This window comes from Cynocephalus volans, chromosome 3 (genome assembly GCF_027409185.1).
Source record: "Cynocephalus volans isolate mCynVol1 chromosome 3, mCynVol1.pri, whole genome shotgun sequence".
Classification (NCBI taxonomy): Eukaryota; Metazoa; Chordata; class Mammalia; order Dermoptera; family Cynocephalidae; genus Cynocephalus; species Cynocephalus volans.
The window spans coordinates 120,275,857-120,302,116 of NC_084462.1; the positions used below are offsets into that span (position 1 = coordinate 120,275,857).

General features: G+C 36.9%; 1 protein-coding gene and 1 pseudogene across 15 annotated transcripts in view; one reads left to right on the forward strand and one right to left on the reverse strand.

Annotated features, from left to right (window-relative positions):
- The window catches only part of RALGAPA1 (Ral GTPase activating protein catalytic subunit alpha 1), a 236,104-nt gene extending 231,708 nt beyond the window's left edge, over positions 1-4,396 (reverse strand). For all 15 annotated transcript variants that reach the window (XR_010022974.1, XR_010022970.1, XR_010022972.1 and 12 more), the window contains exon 1: positions 3,909-4,396. Coding sequence is in view for 6 of the 15 variants with exons in the window: in XM_063091099.1 (XP_062947169.1) it covers positions 3,909-4,014 (106 nt within the window). In the remaining 9 variants the exon portion in view is untranslated. The remainder of the gene's footprint in view (positions 1-3,908) is intronic.
- Positions 4,397-11,541: 7,145 nt separating this feature from the next.
- On the forward strand, positions 11,542-16,359 carry LOC134372730 (splicing factor C9orf78-like; annotated as a pseudogene).
- Positions 16,360-26,260: the final 9,901 nt, after the last annotated feature.

Consider the following 26,260-nt stretch of genomic DNA (forward strand, 5'->3'; position numbering starts at 1 on the left):
CTGATAAAGTACTTCTATCCAGAATATATGAAGGGCTTTCAAAACTGAATATGAAAGCAAACTCAACTAAAAAATAGGTAAAAGATTTGAATAGAAACTTCATCAACGAAGTTATACAATGCTAAGCACATAAAAGGATATTCAACATTATTAGATATCAGGAAAATACTAATCATAACCAGTACATACTTCTTATAGTGGCTGAAATTAAGAAGACTGGCCATACAGAGTGGTGCTGGTGCATATATGAAGAAACTGGAACTTCCATCACTGCTGGTGGGAATGTAAAATGGTAAAAAACAATTTGGCAGTTCCTTAAAAAGCTAAATATACAACTGCCATATCATCCAGCCATTTCACTCCTGGGTATTTTTCCAAGAGAAAAAAAAGTGTATGTCTATACAACAAGTACACTTCACAGCAGCTTTTTTGCAACAGCCCACATGTCCATCAACAGGTAAATAAATAAACAAGTTGTGGTATAGCTGTACGATGAAATACTACTCAGCAATAGAAAGCAATGAACTATTGACACATCACACGACAGTATAGATTAATTTCAAAATAATGAGACTGAGTAAAAGAAACCAAACAAAAAAAAGACTATACTATATAATTCCATTTATATACTGTATAATTCCATTTATATAAAACTGTAGAAAAAGCAAACTAATCTAGAGTGGTAGCAGATATGGCTGCTTAGGGAAGGGTGGGAGAGTGCAAGTAGGGGTGGGAGGAAGGGATTACTAAAGGACATGAGGAAACTTTGGAAGGTTATAGATGTATTGGTTATCTTGATTATCTGGCTATGTTTAACCTTGATTATTATGATAGTTTCATGAAGTATATGTATGCCAAAAATGATTCAAATTATACAGTATAAATATGTGCAATTTATTATAGCTAAACGAGAATTTATCTTCTAATTTTCAAATCAAGAGGACTGAACTGTTAGCTTGCCATTGTAAAGTAGGAGAAGAAAACGAACATTTAGTCAATACCCACTATATGCCAGGCATTATGTTGGCCACTTTACATGTGGTAATTTACTTTCATTATCATAAGGTGATTAGTTCTAAAAAACGGGGGTGGAGGGTAAAAAGGATAACACAAAGCTTTGGAAACAAGGATTTTTTTTCTATTTTAAGAAAAACTTGATTTTGTTCCTACAAATCAAATACACAGCAATATCAATAAACACACCAGATTTAAAACTAAATCCTTCAGAGTCAAGTTCTATAAATTTAATTGGGAATTGTCCTACAGTTGAAATACATGAAAAGAAAACCTGAAAAAAGGTTTACACTAGATGTTTAAATTATAATTATGATCTTATATATTTAGATGCACTAAATTGTCTGATAAATACTGAGTGAATAGAGGTTTTGTTTGGTTCCATACAGTTCAGATGGGACAAAAGAAAAATCAAAATCCTGTGTAATTAGCAAAGCCCAATTACTTTGCAAACTAGTTTCCTCATTGTGTTTACATTATTTAAAACCTGTACCTACTTCCAAAAAGGATTTAGAGTGGCTCTTCCATCTGCAAAATCAGATACCTGATTAACAGACCTCTAATACACCATTCAGCTTTTATCATTTTACTTCCTCCACTAATTTTTTTAGAAATCACATTAAACATATCTCAAACAAAATAACTAACCATTTAAATATATGGAATATTTTATTCGATTTAATTAAAATATTAAAATCAAATATAGCTTCTTGGACATCCACCTTTTACTCTATGTTTTGACAAAGTTTCTGAACCTCAGCACTACTGACATTTAGGGCTAGAATACTGTTGTGAGAGATTATCCTGTAAGGTATTTATCCATATCCCTGCTATGCACTAGATGACAGTAGCACCTTTCCCCAGTTGTGGAAAAATGCCAATTGTCTCTTGTGGGGTAAAATGCCCCTGGTTGAGAACCTCTGTTCTAAAACTATTCAAGTGTAGTCTCTGTACGTACCTCTTCCATTCACAGCAGAGGGAGTCTGGAAGCAGAATTTTCACCATTTGAAGATTACTAAGGAAATTTTAAAGGTTTATACCTACACACACACATGCCCCAGTATATCCTCCATTAAAAAATAAAAAGTTCATAAGTTACCATATAGAGCAAAGGTTTTTAAAAATTGTTCTGTTTTCAAACTGAAGAAGCTAGGACTTATCTGACATGCGTGACGTCTTAATTTAGACCATGTCTCTCAGATGGAAAAAAACCTCTATGCCAAAAAAGTTTACAAACCATTCCTTAACCATTACAACTGAAGAACTATGGGGATTAATTTAGGAAATCTCAATACTCTATTGGCACTCAACTTCATAACTCTGCCGTTACCCAACCTACAGCTTGTCCCAAGTCGGTGTCAAATTACATTAAGTGTTCAATTTCAATCTTTCATTATCTGTGATACATCTCCTACATTCAAACATTAACTTTCTCTCTCTGTCCCACTCTCTCAACCAAATTTTTTTTCAGTGTCTTAAAGCTCAAGTAGAATGAAAACAAAAAGATCACCATCTCTACATTTAGAAGTTTTATGTTTTCTTGAAAACTGGGCTTCTTTTTATATTGTTAAATTGGATTAATTGCTTTCTTATTATTCCACAGGAATAAATACAATTTACTCTTGACAAAGATTAGCTGTTATAAATGTAGTAAGAGTAAGAAACAAACTGGAGACAGGAAATCTGGGCTCCAGTTCTGACTCAGCCTCCTAGTAGCTGGATGACCACTTAACCTTCCCAAACTTCAGTTCTCTCACTGGAGACTAATAATATCTATGTCTTGAGTTGTTGCAAGGATTTATTATGGCAATCTATGAGAAATCACTTTGTAAACAGTAAAGCACCATACAAATGTTGGGTATTGTTGGCGGTATCCCAGTGGTATGAATAAAGAATACAACAGAGAAACACGCAACTCAAAACAGGAATTTACTTATATCACTAAATAAAGTCACTTTCCAAAACAAATACTCATTAGAAAGACGGCTTGAGGTAATTAACTCTGAACTAGGATTCAGGTATCTAGGGTATAAACCCAGTTCTGACATTAACTCTATGTATCAACACAGGCAAACTAACTTTCCTTTTCACCTAAAATTTATTCATCTAAAAAATCCAAATACTAGACCAGATGTTCCATAAGTATTATGAGCCCTTATCAGCCTACTAAATGACCAAGCATCCAAAAGATTCATTTAACATTATATCTAAAACTCAGAGTACTGTTTGGTCTGCCAGCAAAACACAGGTTCAGGGCATCAGAGTAAGAAAGTTTAATTAAATAAAAACAGAATTCTACACAATTCTCGAGAAGCAAAGGAAGCGATAAACTATCTCGTTTTCTGTAATTAATAATAGTTTTTCCCCTAATTGACTGTAATGAATAAGGTGCATTAACAGATGGGCTGTGCTCTTTCTCACAAGATTTTGGGAACCACCCACTTCCCAAAGAGGTATAACTTCCTCCTTGCCCTCATCTGCCAAGAAACTTGAAAGATTAAGGTTTATGTTGTCTGGGAGAGGATTTTGTTTTTCTTTTCACTTGGGTGGGGGTGGCAGTAGTCATCTGGCAAACATATCATCAACATCATTATCCACAAGACCAAGTTTCTCCAAAGCATTAGAGAACTAAGTTTTTAGAGTAATACTAATTTAAAAAAATAACTTCGGACCATTAACTTGAAATTAGATATCCCTGTGTTAATAGATGATAATTTGTGGTCGTCAACTGCCAAGTATTCCCTTCCCCCAATTATCTTCCCTCCCGCGTCTCTGCAGAGGCGACGCTTTGCCTTCTACTCCCGCGCCAGGTCCGGACTGAGAGTCCCCGGGACTCCCGGGGGACGGAAGGCCGGGCAACCCAGGCCTCGGCACCGCCACCCCTTGCTCCTCACCGATGACGATGCGCAGGTGCTTCAGGCGGGTCAGTGCGTCCTTCTTGGTGTCCAGCACTTTCTGGGTGGACTTCTTCACGTCCCCGTGGGGCTTCTTGGAGAACATCCTGCCACGGCCGGCTCCGACCCCCTCCCGGCCTGGTCCAGGCGGCAGAAAGTGGAGGGAGTGGGCGGGGAGGAGACTAGTCCGAGCGGCTCATTCACTCCCCAGCCTTGCGGGCCCAGACACAGCCGACTCCTCCCAGGTCGAGGCTAGGGCCACCACCTCCACCCGCCTCGCTCCGCCGCTCCAAGGAACTCTCGGCTCCGGCTCCAATATGGCGGATCCCCTCTCCGGGCCCTGAAAGGAGCGAGGGAGACCCGGGCAAGCCTTCTGCTGCCGCCGCCACAGCCGCCGCCCGCCTCCAGCGGCCGCCGCACGCCGCCACAGGCCGGGGCCCAAAAGCCACGGAGGTGGAGCTCTCAGAGGCAGCAGCGCAACTCCTCACTCCCTGAGGCCCCCTTAAGGTTAAAGCTTCTTTAACAGCTTAGACCCTGCAGAGGCTGACACAGGAGTCTGGTGATGTGGTTTCACGACTCTGCCGTCAGTGACGAACGGTCCCCGTGGCAACCGCCTTCTGACGTCAAGGGCTCTTTACGTCATGCCAGCATGAGATCACCTCGTGGCACTACCTCCTCTACTTGGTTTCCTGTGTAAGCAGCCGAAGGAAGACCCCAAAGAAGTCGTTGTAAGCAGAGTGGTTCTTAGCCAAACTCCTAGGTAACTTCGTATAGTTTTTTTGTTAATGAGGTCCTTCATCTCCACTATAGGTCATAGTAACTGAAGAAGATAGCTCCCAAACATCAAAACAGACGTGCAATATGTTAGATACCAATTCTGAAGGCCTTGGTTGTAACACTCCTTCATGTCCAAATTTGAATTTTATTTAAAGGACTTTTGTTTATTTTGCAAAGTGATGATTAATAATTTACTGTAGTTTACAGATGTGTAGGGTTATAGTACATCCTCTTGGTTAAAATTATCTTGCATGTTTTAACACCAAGGTCAAGAAGGGTTCGGATCCCCATACCAGCCAGCTACCAAAAAAAAAAGGAAGAAAGAAAAAAAAAATTGCACGAATAAAGGAGCCCTACTGGAAACATGTTGTAACAGAAAAATTACAGAGAAAAGAAATTTAGAGAACTTTAATGGTGAATTTTCTTAATATGTAAACAATTCTCATATCCAAGAGAAAATTGCTAAGGTCCAAATAGAAAAATGACTAAGGAACATGAAAAAAAAAAATCACAGAATTATATACTTCTTGCCCATTTATAAGCCTTTCCTCCCACTGCCCCACCCCCAGTCCACAGACAACTACTGATCTGCTTTCTGTCACTCTGAGTTTTCATTTTCTATAGTTTTATATAAAACATTTTTTTTTATGTACACTTTTTTCTCTGGCTTCTTTCACTCAATGTAACTTATTTTTTTTAACAATAATATAATGTTTTTTAAGTATAATTAATAACGTTTGTTTCTTAGTAATCTTACTGTAGGTGACTGTGACAGCAGACACTTCTGTAGCCTGCTGGGAAGAAGCATTACTTAGTACAAGCTTTGCAGACAATAAAATTTGGCATTATGTATCAAGACACAAAAATGTTTATATACTTTGATTCAGTAGTTCCACTTCTAGGACTCTATTCTTTAAAAAAAATCAGAAATGGGAATATATTTAAAAATATTAAAGCATAATTTATAACAGCGAAAGATTGGAAACAATATGAATGCCCATCAGAAAGGAGTTGAATGTCTGATAAGTGGAATGTTATACTTCCATGAAAAGTTATTACTATTAAGAATTTTTAATGATGTGGAAAATAGCTAACAATATTAAATGAAAAAAGCATATCCAAAACTGAAAATATATGGGCTGGCTGGTTAGCTCAGTTGGTTACAGCTCAGTCTTATGATCACCAAGGTCACGGGTTCAGATCCCTGAACTAGCCAGCCACCGAAAAATAAAAAAATTTTTAAAAAGCCTGAAAATATGTATGTTATTAAAATTGTGAAAGAAATATGTGTGTAAAGTAGAAAAAAAAAATGGAGAAGTACTCCAAAATTGTGATTATATCTGCAAAGTAGAATTATGGGGGGTTTTTTTGTTGTTTTTTTTTTAAGGAAAAGATGACCAGTAAGAGGATCTTAACCCTTGACTTGGTGTTGTCAGCACAATGCTCTCCAAAGTGAGCTAACCAGCCATCCCTATATAGGGATCCAAACTTTTGGCCTTGGTGTTATCAGCACCACACTCTCCCAAGTGAGCCACGGGCCAGCCCAAATTACAGGTGGTTTTTATTTTCTTCTTTATATTTTGCTTAGTTTCTATTTTTCTACAAAAAGCATATATTGCTTTTACAATTTACAAATGAAAGAGTTTTAAAGAAAATTAAGAGAATCTAATGTACCAATTTTAAACTCATAAAACGAATTAAGGTGTATGTGTAAGAATAGAAACTCCTTGAAAACAAGTGCTGGTTTTCTTTGTAATTTATCTTTATGTCCTACTACAATACAGAATAAGTATTTGTTAATAATTTTAAAAAGTTATTGTGTTTACATTACATCTTTTAATAGTAAAAGGATCATCTGATCCCATGATTCTGACTATTATTTATTGGCAATTTTAGACTCCTGTGGCCCTTCCTGTAACCCAAGACTCTTTTCTGAGATATTAATTAGACCTCACTACTTAGGAATTCCACAAGCTATTCAAATTCAATATGTGCAAAACTGAATTTGTTATCTTTTCTTCCCCCCCTCCTAACCTGATTTTCCTCTTTCATCAAACTTCTTAGTTGATAGTCCCACTGTCAGACCAGTTTTTCAGTCTGGAAGCTAGAATCATCTTAAGGCTTCTTCTCCTTCTCCTCTCATGTCCAATCAGTTACAAAGTCGTGATGATTCTATTTCCTAAATATTTCTTGATTTGTTCTGCTCCTTCTCCATTGTCATATCCTTTGTTCAAGCACAAGGTCTCACAAAGATAGAAATGACAGTTGTTTTCTCCCCACCCCCACATCTTAGTAGGATTTGAACAATATTCACTCTTTTTAATGTAAATTTTAACAGTTTACGGTGTTATAACACCAATATCTAGGGTTCAGATTCCTGCACCGGCCAACTGCCGAAAAAAAAGGGCTTGATAAAATACTCAATGGTCTTATCTTCTTGGAATCAGTACTTGAATATCTGTTAATGAAGAAAAGTAGCACTGATAAGTCAAGGCATCATTTCTTTCTTTTTGGGGGGTTGTGGTTTATGGATATGTATTTGTTTATAGATATGTCTTACCATCAGGGAATGCATAGCACTTCCAGTCAAAGAATAAAATCCACATTGACAGACTGACTTCAGAGAAGCTAGAAACATGTTCAGATTTTATGCCTTGCTCCTACTTCAGATTGATTATGAAGAGCATCTCTAAGTCTGTTAAGAAGATGCAGGAAGAGCAGACCTAGCCTCTTGATCTTTCTAAACTTACTGAAATGGAGATGAAAAGAAGGTAATTAGATAAACTGGCTGTAGTTGATATATGTAGGTTGACCTGCCTTCTTCTGGTAATCACACCTGGTGTTCTTTGGAAAGTCACTCCTGACTGTACATTTGTGCTCATTCCCCCACTGCCCCATTTTGAGTTCAGAATTTTATCACTGGGGGCAAAGCAAGTGTTAGGGATGGGCATATGACCGACCAGGTCAGTGCTATGAAATTCTCTCTTAAACAACTGGAAAAGAGAAGTTCTTTTTCTGATAGACTGAACATGAATAGGATGAAGGTCTGGCTGGAACTGCTGGGAACCAAAATATGAAAAGAATCTGCTGGGCAAAATAATAATAATAATAATAATCTGCTAGGTATAAAGCCAACATGGAGAAGAACAGAGGGGACAGAGTTAGAAAGAAGAAAAAAAAAAAGAAAGAAAGAAGGAGAGTGAGTCTTTAACATTGTTTGGGCATTTGGATCCAACTTTGTCTGAAGTACCACGATCTATTCTATTTCACAAGCCAATAAAGTCCTTATTTTGCTTAAGACAATTGGAATTGGGCAGCAGTCACTCGCAATAGAAAAAGTCCTGACTTCCACATGTGGAAGATATTATGCTAGGTTGAATGGGGATTAAAACTTTAAAAGAAAAAACCAAAAACTAAAAAACACTGCTTGAAAATAATATTGTAGCCCTCTTCTGAAGCCCTGCAGGTCCTCTTTCCTCTACCATGACACTCACCACACACTTTGTTACAGTCATTCTATGCTTCATCTCTCTTATGTTAGACCATAATCTCTCTAGAAGACAGGTTGTTTTTTTTTTTTTTTCAGTGTTTCACAATCCAAGTCTCCAAGACTTGTCTTCTCTCTCTGCCTCTCTGTCTCTCTGTCTCTGTGTCTCTCTCTCTCTTCCTCCCCTGTTCTCCCCTCTTCCCTCCCTGCAACAGTACCTGGCATGTGGTAGGCACTCAATACAAATTCATGGAAAGAACAAGTGAACAGTAGGCACTCAGTAAATGCTTACTGAATTTATGTGTATAATAGGGTTGCCATTTTGGCTATCAATTTATTAAGAGTAATGTGCTTAGACAGAACATGAGAGGAGGTAGAAGATGGTGATGGGAGGGCAAGAAAAAGGGAAATAATGCTTAATAAAGGCAAACCAGAATGTAAGCAAAGTAAATCTTTTACTTTCTGGGTTTTGATTCATAGAGAAATGTGTGCTATGCTTTCCTTAAGTTCTGAGGTGGAAAACTTTTTATCTTTCATATTAATCTGTTTCAACTGTGAGGGTTAAATTGCTATTAGGGTCTTAAAATATCAGAATCTTATATAGGATTGAAATAAGAATAAAGATGCAAAAAATAGGAGAAAAGGACAAGAAAAAGGGAAGTAATCTTTATTAAACATATTCATGATTTTTTTCTTTTTCTTTTTTTTTTTGGCTGCCTGGTACAGGGGTTGAATGCCAGACCTTGGTGTTGTCAGCACCACACTCTAACCAACTAAGCTAACCAACTGAAATAATTGGCCAGCCCTAACAAATGATTTATCCATGAAAATGTGCATAAGTTGTTGTGGTCACCAGAGACTAGCAGAAAAATAAACATGAAGCTACAGTTTGGGCAATTCATTCTGTCTTAAATCTATCACTAAGAATACTAAGAGTATTTTACACACTATATGTTTTCTTCCATTTTTTTTCCTATTTGTTATATCATACCCCTGTTTGTAGCTGTGAACAACTTGACAACAAAAAGACTTTTAAGCAGAAATAATCTTGCTTTCCTTTTCTGTTACTTTGTTCTTTTTAAAAAATACTCCATCCCCTATCTGCACCCCACATAAACATGAATATGTTGTCTGTTTTTCCTCTGCAAAGAAAAATGTAAAATATTCTATTATATTGATGGGAGTCATCCAAAGAATCTGAAATAGCAGGAAAAAAATTCAGTGTGAAATTCTGAATAATATAAATTCAAAATGTTCTTGGAAGCTTTCCTCCATAAAATAATTTGATTAAGAGTGAGCCTGCTTGTTTGCAGAACTATTTCCTCCTATATTCTTACCCATAGCAATAGCCTTGTCCAAAATACAATGAAATATGTGATTAGCATAGAAAAATAACAAAATCAACAAAGAAGAGAAATGTAAGACATTTGCCAAACTTGCATAAAAATATGAGGGTACTTCAAAAAGTTTGTGGAAAAATAAAAATAAAAGGTAATACAAAGCTTTCCATGAACTTTTTGCAGTACTCTCATACAATACTGTGCTTAATGGTAACTTATTTCAACAACAATCCTGTAATTTATTTTTTAAAGTTTACAAAAATTTATTCAGTTTCTACATGTATGGTTTGTATTGGTATGATCAAAGTTGCAGAGCTTGTTTTGAGGAAGTAGTGTGATACAGTGGGAAAATAAGTGAATTATTTAAGAGATTTGAGTTCTAGTTCCTCTCAGCATCTGTTTTTTTATTAGTAAAATCAGGATAGGGACTGTTCCTCATGGTTTTGTGAAATTCAGTCAATAATACAGTGTTTTCAAGGATGATCTTTAGAATTAGATAGATCTAAATTAGACACTGTGTTTCAGGACTTACTTTCTTTGGGATATTGGCATATAGTTTAATCTCTCTCAGCTTCATTTTTCTTATACATAAACCACATCAGTGATTGTGATAATTGAGAAAAGGTACTGAAAGTCACTTCTGTAATGGCTGACACATCTCATAAATTCTTTTCCTTTCCTTCAGAGACTTTAGAGGAATTCGTGTAATTATTTAAAGATTTGCTCTCCCTTTAGTCTGTAAACTCATTGAGGACAGAGACCATAAAGGTTTTGTTTAAAACTGTATCCCAGTCTTCTTGCAAAATGCTGTTTGTAAAATACCCTCAAAAATACTTGCTGAATGGAAGAATGAATGTCAGTTCCCCTTCCTTTCTCTTGCACAAGCACTAACAATAATTGGTGAATGAGTGAAGTAATTTTAGAAAATAAAAATTTAACATATTAACAATAATAATTGTATGGCTGGCATACCTGAGAAAAAATGGAAACACCATTGCAAAACAAACTGAAATAATGTAATTTAGATATGGCATGTCCAGCCTACTGCCTGACTTTCTCTTCCCATGGATTTAAATACTTAAATTTTTGAAAATATAAGCTCTCCACATTGGAGACATATTTATTTTAAAAAGAAAAACCCAGAAAATTATCATTGAATTATTGCTAGTGAGAACTAGAATTTAAACTTATGTTTGAAAGGGGGAAAAAAAAAGAAATAAATAAACATGTTTGGAATCATAAACTTCCCAAGATAAAGACATCACCATCACTCTCTGAAATGTGAGCATGCTACATAACTGTTTTTTATACAGCCAGGTTTATTCAAAATTGAGACTTTAAAAAAATTCATAGGTTATTTTTTGGAAGAGTTTTAAATTTATAAAAAAACTGAACCAGTAATATGGAGAGTTCCCATATACCCAACTCCCACGCTGTTTTCCCTACTATTAATATATTAGTAGGGTATATTTGCCACAATTAATGAACAAATAATGATATATTATTATTAACTAAACTCCATAGTTTATTCAGATTTCCTAATTTTTTTTTAATCTCATGTCCTTTTTCTGTCCCAGGGTCTTATTAAATATGATTGTCATGGCTTCTTAGGCTCCTCTTGACTGTGAGAGTTTCTCAGACTTTTCTTAGTTTTGGTGACTTTGACAGTTTTGAGGAGTACTGGTCAGGCATATTGAAGATGCTCCTCTATTGAAATTTGTTTTATGTTTTTCTTATGATTTGACTAAGATTATAAGTTTTTGGGAAAAAGACCACAGAGGTAAAGTGCCATTTTCATCACATCATATCAATGGTACATACTATCAACATAACTTATCACTGTTGACATTGACCTTGATCACTTGGCAGAATATTGTTGGTCATGTTTCTCCAACATAAAGTTTTTGTTTTGTTTTGTTTGCCTTTTTCATACTGTACTATGGAGGGAAGTCATTATGCACAGCCATTATTTTTTAATTGGTTGCATTTTATTATAAAAGCTTGTACAATTACTTCCATTACTTTAGCCATGGTATCTGTTTCAGCACTTGTGAGTGAGAAGGTTGAAATTCCAACAGCCTTGCAATGGTAAGAACAGGAGCAGAGTGCTTACTAGGTGCGTCCTAATGGAACACAATGGCAAGAATCTTAAGTTAGCAGTTAGAAACTCAAGAAACACAAGACAGCTGGCCAGTTGCAAACTTGGCTAGAGCATGGTGCTGATAACACCAAGGTCAAGGGTTTGGATCCCCTTATTGGCTGCTGGGGGAAAAGGAAAAAAGAAATAATGAAGATAAAGACCACCAGAAGTTCTCAAAATTTTTGGTCTTGATCAGAATTACTGAGGACCTCTAAGAGGTCCTTTTGCTTATTGATTACCTTATTAAAAATTAAACCTCAGGAAACTACAAAATTCTCATGAAAGAAATAAAAGATGTAAATAAATGGAGAAATATTTCATGTTCATAGAATAAAGCACTCGATTTTTTAAAGATGTCAGTTCTTCCCAGCTTGACCTATAGGCTCACTACAATACCAGTCAAATTCCCAGAAAGCATAACTAACAGTAATTTATCGTGTTTTCTAATGGCTAGAAGAGAGGAGCTCAAATGTTCTCATCACAAAGAAACAATAGATTTTTGCAAGGATGAGTTTGCTAACTACCCTGATTTGATAATTTCACATTGTATATATACATCTATTAAAATATAACTCTGTACTCCATAAATATGTACAATCAATACATTTCAATTAAAAAATGAATTCCTGAAAAAATAAAAATAAAAAATAAACTAAAGGAAAAAAATCCCAGCAAGCTATATTGTAGATATCAGATACCAACACACTGATTGTAAAATTTCTATGAAAAAGCAAAAGACACAGAATAGTCAACACAACAGTGAAGAAGAACAAAGTTGGAGGATTCATATGATCTGATTTTAAGAACTTACTATACAACTATAGTAATCAAGAGTGTAGTATCAGTGGAAGAATAGACACAGCAGTCAGTGGAATAGATTAGAGAGCCCAGATATAGACCCATAGAAATACAGTCAACTGATCTTTTACAAAGGAGCAAAGGCAATTCAATGGAGAAAGGATAATCTTTTCAACAAATGGTTCTGGAACAGTTGGATATCCACATGCAAAACAATGAACCTAGGCAGACCTTACATCCTTCACCAAAGTTAACTCAAAATTCAGCATACCTAAGGGTAAAATGCAAAACTATAAAACTTCTAGAAGAAAACATAAGAAAAAATCTAAGTGACCTTTGGTTTGGGGATGAGTTTTTAGATACAGCACCAAAATCATGATCCATGAAAGAAAAAATTAAGGTGTATTTTATTAAAATTAAATTTTCTGCCCTGTGAAAGACCTTGTCAAGAGACTCACAAGTCAAGCCACAGACTGAGAAAAAACATTTGCAAAACACATATTTGATAAAGGACTTGCTTATACAAAGAACTCCTAAAACTCAACAATAAGAAAACAAATGATCCAATTAAAAAATGGGCAAAATATCTCAATAGACTGCACACCAAAGAAGATATGTAGATGGCAAATAAGCATATGAAAAGATCCCCAAGACAAAGATCATTTTTCATTAGGAAACTGCAAATTAAAACAACAGTGAGATACTACTGCACACATTAGAATGGCTGAAATCCAAAACATTGAGAACACCAAATCTTGGTGAGAAGGGGATGTAAAATGATATAGCTCACTTTGGAAGAGTTTGGTAGTTTCTACAAAGCTAAACATATTCTTACCATACAATCCAGCAATTGTGCTCCTAGGTATTTATCAAACTGACTTGAAAATGTGTCTTCCCGAAAATCTGCGCACAAATGTTTATAGTAGCAACCAAGATATCCTTTAACAGGGGAATAAATAAACAAACTGTGGTACATTCATAAAATAGAATATTATTCAGCAATAAAAAGAAATGAGCTCTTGAGCCACAAAAAGATAAGGATGACCCTTAAATGCATATTGCTAAGCGAAAGAAGCCTGTCTGAAAAGACTACATACTGTATGATTGTAACTATATGACATTCTTGAGTCAGAGCCACGGCATAGTGACGTGGCAGCTAGACCAAGGGGCTGGTGCCACAATGCTGCTCACCTGGAAGATTTGCCATCATTGAGAAGACTTGGAGTTGAGGAAGATGAGCAGTACTCAGAGGAGGTTTGATTAAAACTGGGAGAGACCCGAGAGGTGCAGAACTTGAAGAAGAGGCCCAATGGGGTGAGTTCTGTGGCGCTGCTGGTGGGAGAGAAGGTACAAGAAGAGACCACTCTAGTGGATGATCCTTTTCAGATGAAGATAGGTGGTATGGTGGACATGAAGAAACTAAAAGAAAGGGGTAAAGATAAGATCAGTAAAGAAGAAACCTCCACCTGGGGACGTCGTTTTCTGCCAAAACCAACTGAAGGGATGAGGATGCAAGACGTGATGAAGTACATTGAGAAAGAGCTAAAGGGGAAAGGGATCATTGGCCAAGAGGAACAGAAAGTCAAGCTGATGATTGAAGAGGATTGTCTTTATGAACTTCCAGAAAACATCTGCATTTTCTCAGCAAAGATGACTGAGAAGGTGCTTTCCAACCAGATTCTGAGCGACATCCCAGAGGAGAACCTTGGCATTGATGCTAAAATAAGAAATATCATTTCCATTGAAGATGCCAAGGCCCATTTGCTGGCAGAGCAGCAGAACAAGAAGAAAGATAGTGAGACATCCTTTGTGCTCATCAACACGGCTGTGAGTTATGTGCAGCACAACAGATTTTATCATGAGGAGCTCGATGCCCTCAATAGAGAAACAAAGAGTCCAAAGCCTGGCCTTTGAGAGTGAGTGACACAGAGAAGCCAGAGCCTGAGCAATCACCTAACTGCAAGCGTCCTGCTAATGAGAAGGTCACTGATGACTACCACTATGAGAAGTTCAAGAAGATGAACAGGAGGTACGGAGGCACACAGAATGGGATGTAAATAGCACCTTCCACTCCTTCCCTTACATGAGAAGAGGCTTCCTAGACAGAGCCTGCTCATTTGCTAGCAGACAGTTTCAAAAACAAATTCTAACTTTTTGAAACAAGACAATGTATAGTTTTCTTATTTGGGGACAAACTCTATTCTTGTGAGCATTATTAAATCTTGTTTGTGAAAAAAAAATTATGTGATATTCTTGAAAAGGCAATATTATACCAGTGGTAAAAAGATCAGTGGTTGCTGGGGGTTTGAGGGTAAGGAGAGAGAACTGAATAGCTAAAGCACAGGAGATTTTTAGAGTGTTGAAACTATTCTGTATGATACTGTAATTGTGGATACATGGCCCTATGCATTTGTCACTCATAGAACTTTATAGCACCTAGAGTGAACCTTAATGAATACAAATTAAAAGAATAACTTAGGAGGTTGGAGGATCCCAGGTTGGAACACAGAATGTGACAAAATAATCTAACTGTATTGCAATTGGTGTGAACTCATGTTTAGTTTAAAATAGATACATTTGGTTACATACAGAAATATTTATAGATATGTGTATATAGATGGGTTAGTAAACAGTTATTTATTTCCTTGCTCTGTCAGCTGAGAGGCTTAGAAGCAATAACACCCTAGTAACAACAAACACACCTAGCATCCAGATCTTGGTTTTTAATACGTTCTGTCAATAAAAGGAAGAAAAGCTCTTTAGAGTAATGGCTGATTCTAGGACTGAGGCAGGAAACATGCAAGATGCAAGACTGCAAGACCTGGAGCATTTTGTGGTGCCCAAAAGTGAGGAGGTACTAAACACACACACACACACACACACACACACACACACACACACACACACACACACACACACACGCACACAATGATGGTAATGTCAACTAAAAGAGCTCCCAATGGACAAAGCTGAAACAACATGAACAACAAAATAAATAAAGTAGTATTAGATTATAACCCAAGGTATAAAATAAATATTCACGAGTCTATACTGGTATAAATAAATGATTAAATAAAGAAATGGGGGGAAAAGAGACAAATCTCCGTGCAAAAGAGTTTTTAAAAATTTATAAAGATATCCTGTCCTCAAGGAGATGGAGAGTAACTTCCTACTTCTTAGGTGTGGTCTGTGCACAGTGACTTTCTTACTAAGAGTACAGTATGGAAGGTGGGGAGGGAAAGTAATTTTACAGTGGGGAAATTTGACAAACATTGCCTCAACCAGGTGATCAAGATCAACATCAACAGTAATAAGTAACATTGACAGTGATATTTTTACCATGTAGAAAGATTGGATCGATCTTAGACAAATCCTGATTGACCAGCATGCTCTTTAAAACTGCCACGGTCATCAAAACCAGGTAAAGTCAGAAACTGTCATAGCCAAGAGGAGCCTAAAGAGAATGATCACTAAATGTAATAAGGTATTCTGGATGGGATCCTGGAATAGAAAAAGGACATTAGGTGAAAACTAAGGACATCTGACAAACTATGGAGTTCAGTTAGTAATAATGTATCATTATTCGTTCATTAATTTTAACAAATGTAACATACAATTTGTAAAAGAAACTGGTGTAGGGCATATGGGAACTCTCTGTACTATTGGCTCAATTTTTTCTATAAATCTAAAACTGTTCTAAAAAATAAACTCTATTAAAAACAATCTATTTATGGGAGGCAGACGCAGGCAGACCGGTGGGTCCGGGGAACCGAGCAGCAGTTTGTGGCCGGCAGTTCTTGCTGGTCCGTGAAAGAGGTCGGCGGCCCCAGCGGGCACCAGAGTGGAGGTCAAGATGGCAGAAGAGGAGAGCTGTCTGCCGCTTTTCTGCCAGGAGTAGAAGCAGACTGAGGCCCGCGCCAGATACAGCTGTAGCAGAATCGGCACAAAGGAACGACTTTGTAAGGGTGTCTTTACCCTGCCAAACTGGGAATCTTCCCCCAACCCGCGTGCGCGAACCGCTGGTGCACCACAGCCCGCGTCGCAGCCACAGCCGCAGAAGTGGAAACATGGAGGCCTGAGCTGGCGTGTGCACCCCGGGCTGCAACGGTGACCACGGCTTCTGACCCCCGCCCCCACCCGCCCGTCCCTGGACCTGGAAGCGAATCAACCCGCGGCCAAGACAGGGAGACGTCCAGCGGGAGAGGCAGAAGTTCCACGGAGACCACACGCCCTGCGGGGCTGCCACTGTGTGATCCAACAGGTAGGCTTCACTGCCGCCACCCGGCTTCATTCCCAGCCCAGCCCAGTGCACACAGAGCGGGGAGACGTCCGGCAGGGGAGGCAGGAACTCCACAGAGTCTACGCTGCTGCTGCGCAATCCAGCAGCAGGTAGGCTTCACCACCGCCACCGGGCTCCATCCCAAGCCTGGCCTAGCGCGCACAGAGCAGGGAGACATCCTGCAGGAGAAGGGGAAGCTCTGTAGAGACCACACGCCCTGCGGTGCCTAGGCGCATCCCAGCAGACCGGACCAGAGTGCATGGAACCAGGGAGTCACTGAGGTAGCGATACCAAATTGGCAACCACAGCAACATCTTAGTCATTAAATAGTGTCAAACCTGTGCACTGTGAAACCCCCTGCCACAATGAATAAACATCAAAGAAAAGATACCAGAAATACAAAAAATCAAGAAAGTACACCACCAAAAGATAATAAATCTCAAACTCTAGATCCAATAGAACAAGAAGCCACTGAAATAACTGACAAGGATTTTTGAGTGATAATTCTAAGGAAACTGAATGAGATACAAGAAAACTCAGCTAGACATCATGATGAAATGAGGAAAAGTATACAGGACCTGAAAGAGGAAATGTACAAGGAAATCAATGCTCTGAAAAAAAATGTAGCAGAACTTGCCGAACTGAAGAAGTTATTCAGGGAATTAAAAAACACAACAGAGAGCTTAACCAATAGGCTTGTGGGAGTTGAAGAGAGAACCTCTGAACTTGAAGATGGGCTGTTTGAAATAACACAAGCAGACAAAAAAAAAAAGAAAAAAGAATAAAAGGCATTGAAGAAAATCTGAGAGAGATATCAGATAACCTTAAGCACTCAAATATCCGAGTCATGAGTATTCCAGAAGGGGAGGAAAACGGAGATTGCATTGAAAACATATTCAACAAAATAGTGGCAAAAAATTCCCAGGTATAGTAAAAATCACAGATCTTCAGATCTAGGAAGCTCAACAATCTCCAAATTTATTCAACCCAAAAAGGCCTTCTCCAAGACATGTTATAGTCAAATTGGCAAAACTCAAAGACAAAGAGAGAATCTTAAAAGCTGCAAGAGAGAAGCATCAAATCACCTGTAAGGGAGCCCCAATCAGGCTAACATCAGACTTTTCATCACAAACCCTAAAAGCTAGAAAGGAATGGGCTGATATATTCAAAATACTAAAAGACAGAGATTGTCAGCCAAGAATACTCTACCCTACAAGGCTATCCTTCCGAAATGAAGGGCAAATAGTTTGTTTCTGAGATAAACAAAAACTGTGGGAGTTCACCACCACACGACCACCCTTACAAGAAATTCTCAAGGGAGTACTGGGTTTGTTTCCTGAAAAATAACTACCACTAGCATAAAAACCCAAGAAAAATCTAAAGCCACTAGTATAATAAAAATGGCATTCATGAAGAGAAAACAAACAAACAAAAAGGCTATCTACAACCTAAGGAACCAACAAACACAGAAAACAAACAGTAAATCAGAAAGAAAGCAACAAACACACCTAAGACAACCAAAGAACAATAAAAAAAATGCTAGGAATAAATCAACACTATTCAATAACAACTCAATGTAAAAGGCTTAAATTCCCCAATCAGACGACACAGACTGGCTGACTGGATTAAAAAGGAGGACCCAACTATATGCTGCCTACAAGAGACCCACCTCACCCATAAAGACTCACATTGACTATGAGTGAAAGGATGGAAAAAGATTTACCATGCAAACAGAAAAGAAAAACGAGCTGGAGTAGCTATTCTTATATCTGACAAAGTAGACTTTAAACTAAAAACCATAAAAAGAGACAACGAGGGACACTACATAATGATAAAAGGACTGATCCATCAAGAAGACATAACAATCATAAATATGTACACACCCAATGTTGGAGCAGCCAGATTTATAATACAAACTCTATTAGACCTAAAGAAGGAAATAGACACTAATACCATAATAGCAGGGGACCTGAACACTCCACTGTCAATATTGGACAGATCATCTAGGCAAAGAATCAGCAGAGAAACACAAGATCTAAACAATACTCTAGACCAATTGGAACTGGCAGATATCTACAGAACATTCCATCCAACAACCTCAGAATATTCATTCTTCTCATCAGCACATGGATCATTCTCCAGGATAGATCACATATTAGGTCACAAATCAAGTCTCAACAAATTCAAAAAAATGGAATTATCCCATGTATTTTCTCAGACCACAATGGATTAAAATTAGAAATCAATAACAAACAAAATTCTGGAAAATATACAAACATATGGAAATTAAACAGCATTCTACTTAATGACATATGGGCCCAAGAAGAAATCAAGCAGGAAATCAAAAAATTTATTGAAACTAATGAAAATAATGATACATCATACCAAAACCTGTGGGATACTGCAAAAGCAGTATTAAGGGGGAAATTTACTGCATTAAATGCTCACCTCAGAAGAATGGAAAGATGGCAAGTGAACAACCTAACACTTCACCTTAAAGATCTAGGAAAACAAGAACAATCCAAACCTAGAGTTAGCAGACATAAAGAAATCATTAAGATCAGAGCACAACTGAATGAAATTGAAACCCAAAAAACAATACAAAAGATCAATGAATCAAAAAGTTGGTTTTTTGAAAAGATAAATAAAATTGACAAACCATTAGCATGGCTAACAAAAAAAAGAAGAGAGAAGATTCAAATAAAAATTAGAAATGAAAAAGGTGATATTACAACTGATTCATCTGAAATACAAGGAATCATTCGAGACTACTATAAACAACTATACACCAACAAGTTTGAAAATCTGGAGGAAATGGATAAATTTCCGGACACACAAAAGCTCCCAAAACTGAGCCATGAAGATATAGAAAATCTGAACAGACCAATAACAGTAAAGGAGATTGAAGCTGTTATCAGAAAGCTCCCAACAAAGAAAAGCCCAGGACCAGATGGATTCACAGCAGAATTTTACCAAACATTCAAAGAGGAATTGACACCAATTCTTTAAAAACTATTCCAAAAGACTGAAACAGACGCAAATCTCCCAAACTCATTCTATGAAGCAAACATCATCCTGATACCAAAACCAGGTAAAGATATAACCGAAAAAGAAAATTACAGGCCGATATCCTTGATGAATATAGATGCAAAAATCCTCACTATAATACTAGCAAACAGAATACAGCAACACATACGTAAAATTATTCACCACGATCAAGTGGGATTCATCCCAGGGATGCAAGGTTGGTTCAACATACGCAAATCAATAAATGTGATACACCATATTAATAAAATCGAACACAAGGACCATATGATCATCTCTATAGATGCTGAAAAAGCATTTGATAAAGTTCAGCACTCATTCATGACAAAGACCCTCTATAAGTTAGGCATAGACAGAAAGTATCTCAACATAATTAAAGCCATATATGATAAAACCACTGCCAATATCATCCTGAATGGGGAAAAGCTGAAAGCTTTTCCTTTAAGAACAGGAACTAGACAAGGATGCCCACTCTCACCACTCCTATTCAACATAGTGTTGGAAGTACTAGCCAGAGCAATCAGAGAAGAGAAGGAAATAAAGGGCATCCAGATTGGAAAAGATGAAGTCAAACTGTCCCTGTTTGCAGATGACATGATCCTATATATCGAACAGCCTAAAACCTCTACAAAAAAAACTCTTGGAGGTGATAAATGACTTCAGCAAAGTAGCAGGATACAAAATCAACACACAAAAATCAGTAGCATTTCTATTCTCCAATAGTGAACATGCAGAAAGAGAAATCAAGAAAGCCTGCCCATTTACAATAGCTACCAAAAAAATAAAATACTTAGGAATTGAGTTAACCAAGGATGTGAAAAATCTCTATAATGAGAACTACAAACCACTGCTGAGAGAAATTAGAGAGGATACAAGAAGATGGAAAGATATCCCATGCTCTTGAATTGGAAGAATCTACATAGTGAAAATGTCCATACTACCCAAAGTTCTATACAAATTTAATGCAATCCCCATCCAAATTCCAATGACATTTTTCTCAGAAATGGAAAGAACTATCCAGACATTTATATGGAATAATAAAAGACCACGCATAGCCAAAGGAACGCTGAGCAAAAAAAATAAAGCTGGAGGCATAACATTACCTGACTTTAAACTATACTTCAAAGCTATAATAACCAAAACAGTATGGTACTGGCATAAAAACAGACATACTGATCAATGGAATAGAATAGAGAATCCTGAAATCAACCCACAAACCTACAGCTATCTGATCTTTGACAAAGGCACCAAGCCTATACACTGAGGAAGAGACTGCCTCTTTAGCAAATGGTTCTGGAAGAACTGGATATCAATATGCAGGAGAATGAAACTAGACCCATACCTTTCACCATACACTAAAGTCAACTCAAAATCGATTAAAGAATTAAATATAAACCCTGAAACAATAAAACTTCTTAAAGAAAACATAGGAGAGACACTTCAGGAAATAGGACTGGGCAGAGACTTCATGAATACGACCCCAAAAGCATGGGCAACCATAGGAAAAATAAACAAATGGGATTACATCAAACTAAAGAGCTTCTGCACAGCAAAAGAAACAATTAACAGAGTTAACAGACAACCAACAGAGTGGGAGAAAATATTTGCAAAATATACATCTGACAAAGGATTAATATCCAGAATATACAAGGAACTCAAACAACTTTACAAGCAAAAAACAAGCAACCCAATTAAAAAATGGGCAAAAGAGCTAAGTAAGCATTTCTCTAAGGAAGATATACAAATGGCCAAGAGACATATGAAAAAATGCTCAACGTCACTCAGCATCCGGGAAATGCAAATCAAAACTACACTGAGATACCATCTAACCCCAGTTAGGATGGCTAAAACCCAAAAGACTCTGAACGATAAATGCTGGCGAGGTTGCAGAGAAAAAGGAACTCTCATACACTGTTGGTGGGACTGCAAAATGGTGCAGTCTCTATGGACAATGGTATGGAGGTTCCTCAAACAATTGCAGATAGATCTGCCATATGACCCAGCTATCCCACTGTTGGGAATATACCCAGAGGAATGGAAATCATCAAGTCGAAGGTATACCTGTTCCCCAATGTTCATCGCAGCACTCTTTACAATAGCCAAGAGTTGGAACCAGCCCAAATGTCCATCATCGGATGAGTGGATACGGAATATGTGGTATATCTACACAATGGAATACTACTCAGCTATAAAAACAAATGAAATACTGCCATTTGCAACAACATGGATGGACCTTGAGAGAATTATATTAAGTGAAACGAGTCAGGCACAGAAAGAGAAATACCACATGTTCTCACTTATTGGTGGGAGCTAAAAATAAATAAATAAATTCACACACACACACACACACAGAAACCCGGGGCGGGGGGGGGGAAGAAGACATAAGAACTACAATTACTTGAAGTTGATAGGACAAGCAAACAGAAAAGACATTGGTGGGAGGGAGGGGGGAGAGGGAGGAGGAAGGGAGGTTTCGGTAATGGGCCACAATAATCAACCACATTGTATATCGATAAAATAAAGAAAAAAAAAAAAAACAATCTATTTAAGAAATTAAACTTGAGAAATTTTAAAATCACTTAAAAATAACTGATAAATTATTGCAGGATAACATTCATGCTTTTGTGGAAAAATGTATTATGAACAAACATTTATGAAAAACTTAAAAATATATTTTTAAATAAAAATATTTAATGAGGAACAGAGTCATTGTTTTACTGGGTTTTTTTGCAAATTTCTTTAAAGTGTGGCTTAATAGAAGAGAACTGGATTCTTATGATGTAATATGTTCTGGTTGAAATATATGAAGAAAAGCTAGCTTCATGTATATGCTGTTGGAAAGCTATAATAATATCTTTTTCAGATAATTGTGGATGCTACACTAAAAGTCAAGAAGTGGTAGTTTCTTAAAGATAGTTGCAGTATGGAATATGAAAGCATATCAGTAAACTTTTTGTATTCTTTACATTAAAATCTTGCATTTCGAATAGATCATTTTTACCCAGGCATAATTTTGTAACATTATGCATTTGTCAAAATAATTGTTCACTGAGTTATACAGATCTTTTAAATGTTAGCCCATTGTATGAAACAACATAAAAAAATCACATACATCAAAAATCCTTTAAGTATTGGAAAGTTGTCATGCTCACCGTTGTAAATAAAAGTTTTGCAAATTTCTTTCTTTCTTTCTTTCTTTTTTTTTTTAAAAGATGACCGGTAAGGAGATCTTAACCCTTGACTTGGTGTTGTCAGCACCACACTCTCCCAAGTGAGCTAACTGGCCATTCCTATGTAGGGATCTGAACCCGTGGCCTTGGTATTATCAGCACCACACTCTCCCAAGTGAGCCACAGGCTGGCCCCTGAAAGTTTTGCAAATTTCTAATTTTCACTTGGAAGGTTGAATTTATCCTTGGTTGCAAATACTGTCAATTTTTTCCTGAAAGTGACAGACTTGCTTTATTTTTGCAAAAATATCTGCGAAATACCAGCATCTAAATAAATATAGTTTATCTGTGAGTTCTTCCATGTAAAAATGGCATTCCTTGAATAAAGTTGTTAGGTCAGCTCACACCTTAATTGCACCAGTGTTTTTCCTTACAAGAGCCATGTACTTCAGTATGCAGCACTGGTATTTTTTTTTTTTTTTTGGTGGCTGGCCTGTATGGGGAAGGATTTATACTTTATGCTAACTTCTCATTTTGTCACAGAAAATATTAAAAAGATGTGTACATAATGCTTAGAATTTCATAAAGAATAATTTTTCTGCTTCATCAAGGACATTCTTAAGTGAAACTGGCTTTTCTTTTTAAAAACTGTTTGTGACAGTAAAGAATTCAATGAATATTACTCAGACATGAGTATTTCGCACATATTTTTGCAAAAATAAAGTATAATAGTACAGTTTGATACCATTGCCTTTATGCTAAGGTACCAGTCATTTTGCCCATCATTGCTTTTGCAAATTCGTTCCAATGTCGATATATTTTGTAATTTCTTTCTGTTGTAATTTCATAGATCATAATTTATTGTGCTTACCTTTGATTTTTAATTTTTAGAGAAAACATCACATTTACACACAAGTCAAGGAGTATTAAATGAAATATGATTGATTAAGAACAGTGAGAGCTGGAAATCATACACAATGAATATAGAATTTCTTAAGCAAAATTTGTTACAGAGATTTGATGAAACAAAGGTTGCTGACATTATTTATAGCAAGAGGAAATGAGTCAAATACAGAGAGATGGGAAATAAACAATATCCTGTATTCTCTCTCTCAATCCCCAAATTTAATCCATTACTAAGTTTTGACTATGTTTACCTCCCAAATATCTCAAATTTGTCTGTTTATTTTCACCACACAGCCTATATCCCATCCAAACTGCTAATATATCTTACCTCAACATCTGATTGATTTATTCCTTTCCCTTTTTGCTATCCAATCCATTTCCACTAAGCAACCAGTGATCTTTTTAAAAGCTCTAATCTCAAATCAATATGATCTTATTACTAATCTAATTTTATCATCCCTTTTTACAAACTTCCCAATAACAACCTATTTCATTTAGGATTTTTAAAAAATCAGATTTACTTACCATAATCTAACAGGCCTTTGCCCGTCTCACCAATCTCACCTTGTGCCCTTTTCACCCTTGAACATTAATAGCCACCCACAGTGGGCTGTTCCTCAAACATGAATATGCCAAGCTCTTTCCTACTTTAGGACCTTTAAATAGGCTATCCTCTCAGTTTATAATGTTCCTCCTTCTACTCCTAGCTGGGCTAACTCCTACCCAGCTGAAATATTACTTCTTTAGAGAGGCCTTACCTTATACCTACGCTGTGTGATATTCTCATAACACCATCAGAAAGCATACCTCAGTTTGTATAGCTGTTTAACATTTCTCTCTATTTTTCTCCAAGATCTGTGAAGAAGATCTTGGAGAAAAGGCTGTGTCTGTTTTGCTTACCAATGAACCTCCTGACCTACACTGACAAAGAGATGTTATCAAATTCATAGTTGAACTAATTCCAGAACTAATTTCTGCAAATAGAGAATTAGTGTAAGGGTTGGTCTTATACAAGTGAACAGAGGCTATTTCAAGCACCTTTAGGTTGTTTCATTCTTTTTTAATTAAAAAAAATTTTTTGGTGGCTGACCAGTAAGAAGATCTGAACCCTTGACCTCCGTGTTATCAACACCACACTCTCCCAAGTGAGCCTCTGGCCAGCCCTTGTTTCATTCTTAAACAATTGAAATCATAGTCCCATTTACTGTAATTAGTATAATTATAAATTGGTTTCATCTTGGTGTCAGTGTAGGTCACTAAAGCCCCTTTTCTTTTTTTCTTTCTTTCTCTCTCTCTCTCTCTCTCTCTCTCTTTTTCTAAGCCCCTTTAGTTTGAGTTGTAAAAGTGTTTGCCCTGAGTTAACTAATGACTGAGTACTAGCTATTAGTTGCAGCTTCTGGTCTCCTGCCTTTGCTTTTCCAGATACCAGCCTCTCTGGCCTGAGTCAATCAGTAGTGACAATGTTTGTGTATTGTGTAGCTGATGTCTCAGCCCCACCATGTGGTGGAGCTTGGAATTAAGTTTGCTTTCCTTTGGAGGCAGGCTCTGCTGATTAAAAACAAGCAAGCGCAAGGAACATAATGAGGGTAAATCAGAGTAAAAAATGGAATTCTAGCTGCTTCCCTATATTTACTTTATTCCAAACAAAGATGAAATTGAAAATCTTAAAAATGCAAGTTTTATTTTTTTGGCAGCTTGCTAGTAAGGGGAATCTGAACCCTTTACCTTGGTGTTGAAAGCACCACACTCTCCCAAGTGAGCCACAGGCCAGCCCCTCAAAATAGAAGTTTTAATATTTCCTTCCTGCCTCCAAGGATATAGTGCTAGGATACACAGGCCCCACTTTGGAGACCACTGACCTAGAGAAATTCTCACGTGCCTGAAAAGAAATATACAACAGTGTTCATTGAGGCGACTGTTTTGAATAATGAAAAACATTCATAGCAAGCCACATGTTCATTAACAGGTGGATGGGTAATTTGTAGTATTCATTCAATGGAATATATTTACTCAATGGAATATGTTAGAGTAGGTAAAAATAACTGGATTACAGCTACCTGTATCATCATGGATAAATCTCAAAAACATCACTGAGGAAAAAGTTAAATTGTAGCATAACAGGTAGTATACGACACCATTTTAAAATATGAGCACTTTAAAACATGCTAAACAATACTATATATTACTTATGGATACATACATATACAAAAATAGTATGCACACACGCATGATAATCAATAGCACCAAAAGCAGGATAATGGGTACTTTGGAAAGGGAAGGAGAGAATTGGGATTGAGAAGGGTCTGAAACAAATGTGGTAAAATGCTAAGGTTTGACAAAGCTTAGAGGTAGGTACTGTGTTACATATACAATATTTTGAGTGCCTTTCTATGTGTTTAAATTATGTAATA